The 10,967-nt window shown below is 34.7% G+C and overlaps 2 protein-coding genes across 2 annotated transcripts in view; one reads left to right on the top strand and one right to left on the bottom strand.

Moving 5' to 3' along the window:
* LOC105169106 (probable magnesium transporter NIPA4) overlaps positions 1-4,977 on the bottom strand; it is a 5,633-nt gene extending 656 nt beyond the window's left edge. Inside the window, exons 1-7 of the mRNA XM_011089397.2 lie at positions 4,239-4,977; positions 3,232-3,288; positions 1,586-1,676; positions 1,349-1,509; positions 1,119-1,246; positions 863-1,000; positions 369-461 (exon numbers count right to left, since the gene is read on the bottom strand). Coding sequence (XP_011087699.1) covers positions 369-461; positions 863-1,000; positions 1,119-1,246; positions 1,349-1,509; positions 1,586-1,676; positions 3,232-3,288; positions 4,239-4,449 — 879 coding nt within the window. The 5' untranslated portion in view covers positions 4,450-4,977. The remainder of the gene's footprint in view (positions 1-368; positions 462-862; positions 1,001-1,118; positions 1,247-1,348; positions 1,510-1,585; positions 1,677-3,231; positions 3,289-4,238) is intronic.
* The window catches only part of LOC105169104 (ATP phosphoribosyltransferase 2, chloroplastic-like), a 5,024-nt gene continuing 1,559 nt past the window's right edge, over positions 7,503-10,967 (top strand). The window contains exons 1-6 of the mRNA XM_011089396.2: positions 7,503-7,911; positions 7,990-8,049; positions 8,761-8,874; positions 9,434-9,496; positions 9,604-9,711; positions 9,809-9,892. Of these exons, the coding sequence (XP_011087698.1) occupies positions 7,669-7,911; positions 7,990-8,049; positions 8,761-8,874; positions 9,434-9,496; positions 9,604-9,711; positions 9,809-9,892 (672 nt within the window). The 5' untranslated portion in view covers positions 7,503-7,668. The remainder of the gene's footprint in view (positions 7,912-7,989; positions 8,050-8,760; positions 8,875-9,433; positions 9,497-9,603; positions 9,712-9,808; positions 9,893-10,967) is intronic.

The following is a 10,967-nucleotide window of genomic DNA, read 5'->3' as shown; positions in this document are numbered from 1 at the left end:
ATTGCATGGGTAGTAAATATGCCAAGAATCACAAGGGACCATCAGGACCTACAACTGTTTGCCAGCAATAATTTTGTGGTGATAGTAATTTCATTCTAAGCTAACTTATTTGGGTACTTGCTACTTATCCACTCCACAACCAAACGAGAATTCGACCACATATATAAGGGACAATTTTGCATAACATAACCAAAGGAGTTGAACTTTGGATCCATTGACCGCAACTATTAGGTTCTCTCATCACCATTAGAACGAATTCACAACTTAATTCAGTCTTCCGAAACATGATTTCCAGTTATATACCTTCATCTACTAATGACAACATCAAAATAACAATTGAATTGAGATCCCATAAGCAGAGTGATTACCTTGAACATGATCACACTTGCCAAGATAGTCAATGATGTAAACATGACGTAGTAAATAGGTGAAACGACAGCGGTGTTGAATGTGTCGAGAGCCTGCATTCAATATTCACCAAATATAAGAAAATCAACCAGATAATAGGGGAGCAATGCAAAACAGTTTCATGCTATTACCAATGAGAACCTATATCATCAAAGATGAATGTAGTGACTGTACTTGTCCATAACCAGAGATGAGAAGCAAAAAAGTTGCCCAGAATGAAAATATATCTTTTTACCTCAGAGAAACCAGGCATGTTAGGATATGGAGACATTAAATTATAATATCAATAAGGTATTTAAATAAGATAGATGTACTTCAGAAAATAGCAACAAGTAAACGTACAGCAGAAGTTGTTTATTTTCAGCACAACATAGAGCAGAAGTTGAAAAAGCTAACTATGGTAAACATCTACAGAGTGGAGAAGAATTCATTGACTGAGAAAATCATTCTTTACCTTATTGAGGTAATTCATTTGTGTGAGGACACAAACAGTGACAACCATAGCAAAGGTCCAGGTCTGGGGGTAAATTAACTGGTTTGTTCCTGACAATGTTAGCTTCAATGCAATTCCTAGTGCTTTGACACTCATAACCTGCCAAAACATCTCTTATGATTTCACACTTAGACAGCTGCTGGAATAACCATCTGCTGTAGGGTTGTATCAAGGCAGGATGGAAGGAGGAGCAAACTGAAGAGGGCACACTACTTACCGACAATGATCCAACCAGTGAACAAACACCAATGTAGAACAATATATGCGTCTGTCCATATTGTGGAATATAATGAAATATTAGAATGAAGACGATTGCTATCACCAGTGCGGCGTATAAGAGAAAAGCTGCAGGAGATGCAAGATCATTTAAGCTCAGCAGAAAAAATATAGAATAATACTGCAATACAATAAACTAGATTGGTCTAGAAAGTTGGATCAGAAATTGACCTGGCTCAGTGGCAAGGTCCCAAACTTCTCTCACAGATTCAATCTGACGTTCATGTGGAGCATGTAGGACAATTGTGGTAGACCCCACAACACATAAAGCACAACCGAGAATACCAAAAAGGTGTAGCCTCTCCCGTAAAATAATATGTGCAAGTACAGCACTGCAATACACTCGTACACATCAGTAACCAAAACAAGGTACTGTAATTAGTTAAGGTCTCCCACATAGTAACATGCCTGATAATAATGCTGAGTGCACCAAGAGGGGTAACAAGAATGGCTGGGGCAAATGCATAAGCTGCAAAATTTGCAATTTCTCCAACAATCACTGTCACAACAGCAAACAAAACACCAAATCAGTAGTGGGGAAGAACCTTTAATCAAAGATTAACTGTCTATGCCTAACACATTTAATTATCTTACAGGAATAATTACATTTTCCTCCCTTCTTACTATAGATAATTAGACAAGCCTCCAGTGGTTTAAGAATAAGAGTCCTCCCTTGCCATTATCTCTGGCTAACTATCAGCGTCCTGGTAGTAATCAAAATGGAATCTTATTTTCTATAAACTTTGCAATACTTCCCCACATATTTTGATAACTTTATTAGAAAGTATTGCTCAAATTCCCTAGGCCAGAAGGAGGTATTTCTAATTTTGAAACTAAAGGAGGAGGTTTATGTAATTATCCATAGGAACAAGCGAATGCACTTCATTGACCCATTATTACAAAGCGAAGAAACATAAAAAGTAGAAAACTGGCTGAATAAGGAACTTATCGATTGGGGGAGAGGTTGAGAATAATAACGAAACAGAGATGAGGATTCTAAGGGTAGTCAATTGATATTTTATTTGGAAGGGTACTTTCCAGTCAGAGTGGACATTTTAAGCTGTGAAATGTTACAAAGACGCGTCAAAGAAAGTGCAATTCAGCAATACATTATACAGGCCACATTCTCCTGTCAGATTTCACGTGTTCTTTTTTCACCCCATAGAAACATTAAGTAATACTGAAATACGAAGGCACATGTACTGATGCTCAAGAAACCAAAGAACTGATGAAATTTCTTGGTAATAAATACAGACCGAAAGGACTAGTAGATGATTTGGCAACTTTAAGGTCTCCTGTTCTAAGTTATTTCCTACATTTCAATCAAACGGACCAAAATCAGAATGCTGACTCTCCCTTTCTTCGTCAAGATCCCTCTACTGCTAAACAATAACCATACCATACCTTTCTAGGTTAGTTATTTCAGATTTTATCTTCAAAAACTTCTAGATTTTACGAAAAACATAATGTCAAATCACAGTCAGCAGGACACCTATTAGTCTATAGAAGCTTTGGCCAGCAACATCATATCTTTGTCTCAATAACTTTTCAGTCAGATACAGGAATGGGAGAAATCATGCATGGACTACACTCCCCACCTTTGTTAGTGCCCCTGTTAAGTTCCTGTAGCTTACCCACAGTGCTCCACAAGGCAAAAGAATTATTGACACAAACAATGACCCAACATACTACAATGAGAAATAATAATCAACTTCATCTTTATCGTGCAATTGTATTGCACAGTTGATTCTTCACATTGCTCTGTTACATTTGAGCATGATATACTAATCTAAATATAGAAAGAGGAGTCATGCGATAACTTGGTGCATTAAACAAGAGACACATGCTCCAGGTTTCTATGATCCCACTAAGTAAAGAGTGAGTAACTTGTATAGAAAGAACAGACCAATCCTTGTGGATTTAGCCACTGGATGATTATTGTAGTTTCTTTTTTCCCTCTACAATGTGCCATGTGGGTATGTCATGTTGTTCTATTAAAATACCACTCAACATGACATGAGTTTTACTCAACATAAATAGAGGTGATAACTCACTTGCTGTCATGCCTATCCACCATAGTGGCTCATATAGATACGAATAGCCTCCAACTCCTGTAGAAGAAAGAATAAGACAAATCAAAATCTAGATTCTAAAGAGAACTTGACTTATTCAAGCAAAGAGCAAATAACCATAAAAACAGGAGAACAAGCATAGGTATTAAGACATAAAACCTAGATTAGTTTCTCATCAACTAATAAATATTCCAGATCGGTCTCATAGATATTAGATCAGCATCTCCAAGATAAAATACAAATGGGCAAGTAAAAATTTGCAAAAGAAAGGTTTCATTAAATAGGAAGGAGCACTTATTATAATTCAGAAGCAAAGTTTCTTCAGCAGCAAATCCAGGCAAGCTACTTATAGAAGCTGACCGACCCTGCTTCAAGGGAACTTAATACAGAAAAGAACAATGGTTTTCACTTTCCAGAAATCAAATTGAGCCTTCAAAAAAAATGGTGAGTCGAGGGCAAAAACAGCAAGATGGTCTGGTGTTGGCTAACTTCTCGCCTTAGACTATAACAAGGAAACAATAGGCTTATACATATGAATATAAATGCTTCACATGAGGCAACTACATCCGTAAAGCAATTCAAGATTCCACCAACTTGTTTATCAAGGGTACTACAGCCCATTAAGTTGTCCCTCCGGAGCAATGATAAAGCCTGAAGCATGTTGTCTACACTATATCCTGTAAACAGATCCGGATCCAGCATTGATCTTGACAGCAAGCATAGAATTGTTTATCACATATATTAACCAGCACCCAAGAATAGCAAGTAAAGAAAACTCAAGACCCTGACCATTAAATGCAATCACAGCACAGTACCATAATTTAATACAATAATCCAGCAAGAACAAAAATACTTCATTCTGCTCAAGAAAACTTAATTCAGCAACCCGAAACAATACATCAAACACCTGACCTCCCTGAATTTTCAACTCCCTGAAAACCACATCAAAATGCAGGCACTACAAAGCTACAAATGAAGTCTAAAGTTACCAGCTCTGACGCCGGAAGCACCGGCTTTCTTTAATCCTTTCTTCTTAACAATGAAGCTGGCGCCAATGAAAAAGCTGGAAGATAAAGCCAAAACCAATCCTTTTACATTGTCAGATGACATCCCCTTGTACGAACCCGACGTCGCAGCAACAGCTGCACCTACCTCCGCCGCTGTCACCGTCGCCGCCGCTGCCGCCGTCGCAGCCGCCATCTTTACAATTCCACAAATAAAGAAACAAAACCCAGAATCCTAGCTATCACACTCTCATTGTACACCACCTCATCAACAACAAAAACTCACTCTAAACAAGTCGGTTATCTCTTCCCTCCGCCTCCAATGTCTGTCTGTAAAATTTCCACCTCCGGCCCAGTAGAAAGATATACTGGGTCTAGCGATCTCGAGCCAGAAATGGAAAACAGCAATTATAATAATCAAATGAAATGGGATTTTTGCGGGGTTCTTGTTTGTGTACGAAAGATCTATAATTGTCGGCGGACGAAGCAAAGAAAAAACACTGATAGGCCTAGTGAAGAAATGGTTGGCTGGCAATGGAGAAATAACAGCTGGGAAATTGACCCAAAAAAACAAACAAAGAACACGGATTTTTGCGCTGAGAATTCTTTTCAGATCGCGGAGTGTAGAAGTAGAGGAATAGTTTATCAGTAAGAATAGTTTTTACCAAAACAAGGACTTGTCTCCGACTTGGGCTTTGATGGGTTGAAGCAGCGGAGCACAACACGCCACCTTCATAGCTTTATCTTAATAAAAAAAATCATCCCTTTTTCCACCATAATTTATTTATTTCTTCGGTATAGCTATACATTTGAATACTTCTACCTATTTCATTTTTAAATTACATAAGGGCTGTTAAATTTTGTTATAATTATAACTATTTTTTAAATTAATAAATATATTCTATCTTAAGATATCACAAAAAAATTATTTGTTACACGGCTATTAATTTTAAAAATATATTTATAATTTTTTAAAATAACGATAGAATATTTGTAATTATCACAAATCTAATCAAAACTCATTATAATTTAAGCTTAAATTTCTTATAATACTCAAACCAATATAAACTACGCTCCTAATAATTTATTTCCTGAATAATATATCAATTCAAGATTTTTACAACTCATATTCATACAAGCATCTGATAAAATGATACTGAATATTATCTTTCGTTAGTTGTCAAGCGGTCGTTTTTTGTCATAATTTTAATTAATAATGATAATATTTCTTCTTTTGTTAGTAATTTCAAGAATTTGTAATTTGGAGTTTGATTTCATAATCTTGTATGACTTCTCTTTATGGCATAATTTCTATACTTCTTGGGAACAATCAACATTGTGAATGACCATTCACATAGACATCTTTCTCCACAAGTCAATTCACATAGACCTATTAACTCAATACATAATTATATTATATAATAGCGAGGAATTAATAGAAATTAATAAAAATATTAAAAAAATATATTTAAAAAAATATAAAATTTTTATAATAATTTAAATTATAAATATTATTAAGAACGGTATTTATTTTGGGGGTTTAATAAAACGAATTCGTATGAGTTATTCGATAAATTAAATATATACATGAAAAGTGTAGAAAATTTAGTTATTTAAAAGAGAATGGAAAGATGGTTGAATTTCGATATAATCAGTATAAAAAGATTGGTTGGAAATATACTAGTATTATATAATATTTTATTTAGAATTTATTATTTTTACGAGGTATTGATTATATATATTATAATTTACTATGGGACGTGACAATAAAGTGGAGGGTTGAACAGCTCTTCGTGTTAATAAAGCCGTTTTGAAAATTTGAGGCAAGTATAATTGGTTTTTTGGGGGTTTAATAAAACGAATTCGTATGAGTTATTCGATAAATTAAATATATACATGAAAAGTGTAGAAAATTTAGTTATTTAAAAGAGAATGGAAAGATGGTTGAATTTCGATATAATCAGTATAAAAAGATTGGTTGGAAATATACTAGTATTATATAATATTTTATTTAGAATTTATTATTTTTACGAGGTATTGATTATATATATTATAATTTACTATGGGACGTGACAATAAAGTGGAGGGTTGAACAGCTCTTCGTGTTAATAAAGCCGTTTTGAAAATTTGAGGCAAGTATAATTGGTTTATATATGTATATATATATTAATATGGTTATAATATATGGATTGTTTTGTAACTTGATTGTGGATATTGACTGTCGTAATAATTACCTTTATATCTATGAAACTGCTAGTAAATGTTTAAAATTGTTAGTGTTACATGGATGTTGAATGAATTGTTATATGGTTGTATACATCCTAGTTGTTGTTGGGTTCACTTTTAGATTTTTGTCCAGTTGGACGTTTGCTATATCCTTTTTAAGTTGTGTACATTTATGGGAAAGTAATTATAAATTTTTGTCGATTACTATTATCTCTAACGATATTTATATATATATTAAATGGATAAAATAAAATTTATTTTACGGGTTAAATAGAAATTTCTTATAGAAAGGGATTGTAATTAAGAAAATAGTATACTAATTAGTGAAAATTAGATTTAGTACCGTAGGGAGTGATACATATATATTATCATAAATCATTGTAATTTAGCGTTTGAGGTTAAACGTCGCACATTTATGATACGAGCCGAATCATTACAAAGTCATCCAATGAGGTTAAACGTATGTTTAAATATGTTGGCTGATTTTTACGTGGTTAGACTTTGACTATTAATAATAACATGATTAATTATTAAAATATTTCATTTTTCGTTTAATTGGACAGGATAATGTACCAAACTCAATCTAGCAATCCATTTAATAAAAATAATTGTGCCCCACTTGACTAAGATAAATTTTATAATAGATTATTAATTAATTTAGTTGAATCAAATCCAATGTCATGGCACAAGCATAAACTATAATTTCTCCACATAATTTGTATACAGATAATAGTGTCGGGGCCAAATTGGGTTCTTTTCGTATGATATAATTTATTCAATCAAATATAATAATTAATAACTTCGTTCATAGAAATAAATACGATCTCAATTGGAAAAAAAAAAAAAAGAAAGTGGCATGATTTAGTATAATTATATATAATTTTTATATGATTCGTTGTTTTTATTTAATAAATAAATTTTTTATTAATCAAAATTTAATTAATTCACTGATGCTAATAAAAATTCAATTTGCTTAGAGAATCCAATTTGAGTACTAAAATAAAATCACAAAGGAATCTCAGCCGTAGTCCCACGAGAATGCCACGTGTCATTCGGCATCACCACCACCACCAAGTGCAAGTAGTATTCTGCTAAGTGCTAACGCCACCCTCTTCCTAGACGAGTCTCCCCCTCCGCTCCCCTCCCTTTCTCTCTCTCACGTACAACACGGACTGCACGTCGGGAAGAAATGTCTGTGTTGCGGACGGTTTTCCTGCAAACTTTGCCGGCTTCGATTTCGCCGTTCTCAACGCCGTCGTCTTCTGCGGGTAACTGCGTCTCCGTGAAATTCTCTGTTTCGTGTTGCTCGGCGGCGTCGCCAGTTACTTTGGTGAATGGGAATGTGGATAAGAAGCCTTTGGAGAGGAATGAAGTTCGGCTTGGATTGCCGAGTAAAGGACGAATGGCTACAGACACTCTTGATCTTCTCAAGGTATCTGATTTTGTGATTATGTTTTTGTGGTGTTCGGCATACTTTTTACTAGGTTAACTCGTTTTATTTTATGTGCAGGATTGTCAATTGTCAGTGAGACAGGTGAATCCACGGCAGTATGTGGCGGAAATTCCTCAGGTGTGCCTTTCGTTTACGTATGCAAGCAAGTTGAATTGTGTATTTAACTGTTGCCTGATTCATTTTTCTGTTACTACTTAGTACTTTATTGTATTTCAGCTGAGTAAAAGTTATCAATTCATTTTGGTTGTTGATTTAAGAATAGTTAATTGTGTTGGTCTTCTTTTCTCCACAGACGACAACAGCGGATCACTCTGAGATAATCGTTGATTTTAAATTTTAAGTGAAACTGTTAAGTTTTTATTTGTTTTCTACCGTAGGAAAGAACCTCATAGAGGCAAATTCAGGTTCTGGTTATTGAGGCCTGATTTATATCGATGAAAACAAGCTCTAGGACTTGCCAGACTACTTTAAGAAGGATTTCAGTCATTCTGCTTTATTAAATATGACATCTGACTGAGTTAAGTGCGAAAACTAGATTCCATGTAGCATATACCAATAAGTATAAGATGAAGCTCTATTGGGTTTATGTTCTTAATGTTGGAAACATATACTCGAAACTCTCACATACTTCTCCTAATAGCCTTTCCAATACATGCTGAACTCTGGATTTAATTTCTGCAATGCCTCGTGATGTATTCTCTCTCTCTCTATAGCGAATATGTTTGAGCTGAGAGTTTAGTTTTTCCTCATGTTCTCATCTACATGAGTATATACCTGGTTTATATATCTCTATGTTGTTAACATATAGCCTTTTTTTCTGGTATGCAGCTTTCAAATTTAGAAGTTTGGTTTCAGCGGCCGAAGGACATTGTGAGGAAATTGGTATCCGGAGATTTAGACCTTGGAATTGTTGGTTTGGACACAATAAACGAATATGGGCAGGTGGATCCGGCAGGGTTTATTTTATCAATATATGATGTATTTAGTATGAGACCAGTGCTAGTTAATAGTCTAGGGAGAATTCTTATGTTCAATTTTCTCTTTCATAGTTTCTCACTTGCTTAATCAACCAAACCAGAGTTTTCTTTTCATATATCATGCTCCCGACTCCGTGACTGGTGAATTTTCCTGCCCTACAGTGTTCTTCAGGGAACATTTATCTCTCCTAGGCTTCTTTCCTTTGGTCCTCATGGGACATCTTTTCAAGTTCCTGATGTTAGGTGTTAGAATTTCCCCCCTCAAACCACAGGGCTATCTACATCCAACTTCCAAGGTCAAAATTTGAAGCATTCCTTACTATTGGAGCAATATTTCTAGAATGAGGATTGGTGCAAGTATTTTGCTTTGGTTTGTTCTCACTGCATAAAAGAACAACTCTAGTCTTTCCAAAATGATATTTTTATGTATTATGTTGGATGGTTTTGGTATAAGATTATTAATAACTTCTATATAAGAGTTATTAACTTTGACGAACTTCATTAATTAAATTCTCCTCATTTAGAATGAAGATCTCATTATTGTCCATGATGCTCTTGAGTATGGAGATTGCCGTTTATCTCTGGCGGTAAATAATTTTTAGAACTGCAATAGATTGCAAACATTTTTGTTCTTCTTAGACTGTTCTTTTAACTTGAATATGCTTGCGGCCATATAATTGTATTCTTTTGTTAGATTCCAAATTATGGCATATTTGAGAATGTAAATTCTTTGAAAGAGCTAGCACAGATGCCACAATGGACGACCGAGAGACCTCTAAGAGTCGCTACTGGATTTACATATGTATGATCTAATTTTTTTTTTCCCTCATTTTCTTTTCCTTATGTTATATTTGCTTTATATTGAAAAGATTCTATTTAGCTCACATTTTTGTTTGCAGTTGGGTCCCAAGTTTATGAAGGAAAATGGAATGAGATATGTCACCTTTTCTACTGCTGATGGTGCTTTGGAAGCAGCTCCTGCTGTAAGCATTGAATTTTTAATATCAATATGTATATCTTCCTGGAATATGATTGCGGAATTTATATATATTCGCATTTTCTCCTCCCTGGGTACCCCGTTAAGTTTTTGCTCACCTTCTGTCCCTCTTTTTCTTTTCTAAAAAGTAGAGGTCTTTTATGTTTTATTTCTTACTTCCTCAGTGAGCAAGGTGGATTTACTATTTGGAGGGGAATTATGAGAAAATTTGTAAATAAACATTTGTCCTTTGTGCTAGAAGTGCACTGCATAAATAATGTTGACTCTTTTCAGATATCCAATCCAATACATTTATCTTGACATACTTTGATGTTGAAACTCGTGATTCTGCTACAACATGCATCATGAATTACTTTGGCTTGTAAATTCTTGATTTAAAATCACTTTGTTTCATGGAGCCTGGGATGCATGCATCATGAACCCAGGGGGAAGAACAGTGAATAAAGGCTGTAACAGTCACTCTGTTAGCATAATATGTGTTGCAGAGAATGCCTGCACTGCGAACCGTTAATTATGTCCAGTATTGGTTTATTGTTGTTCAATCCATTGGTGGGATATTTGAAGCCACTTCAAGCCCTTTGCAACAGAAATTGTGCAATTTGAACTGCAAAAAAGTTATTTAGGTAAAAATATGGAAATTTCAGTTGATAAATTACATTGAGTGTCTGAGGGAGAAGATACTGGAGCTTACCCTTATATTACATTTTACCTGTCCTCAAGCAACAAAGAGTGGTTAATTTCCTTGAATCACATGCCAACAAGATACATTTGTTAGGTGCTGTTCAATTTAACTCTCCCAGGTTCTTTTGATTTGTACATTATTGCTAGTGGCTCCGTTCTGATAAGTTATCTTGAAATTCCATTGAAATGTGCTATTTGAATGTATGTGGATTTCTAATATGATGCTTTGATGAAAAATCGCATTGCTACAATAATTTTGTGGATACTTGTTTCTCATTGTGTGAATGATGCAACCTACGGATGTCATTTTTATGTGTTATGACCTGAGAAATGCTGACTACTTCTTTCTTTCTCCCCCCCCCCCCCCCACCCCCCCCCCC

Source organism: Sesamum indicum, linkage group LG8, assembly GCF_000512975.1.
Source record: "Sesamum indicum cultivar Zhongzhi No. 13 linkage group LG8, S_indicum_v1.0, whole genome shotgun sequence".
NCBI classification, from domain to species: Eukaryota; Viridiplantae; Streptophyta; class Magnoliopsida; order Lamiales; family Pedaliaceae; genus Sesamum; species Sesamum indicum.
The sequence above is the reverse complement of the archived record's forward strand: the minus strand, read 5'-3'. Positions and strand labels throughout refer to the sequence as shown.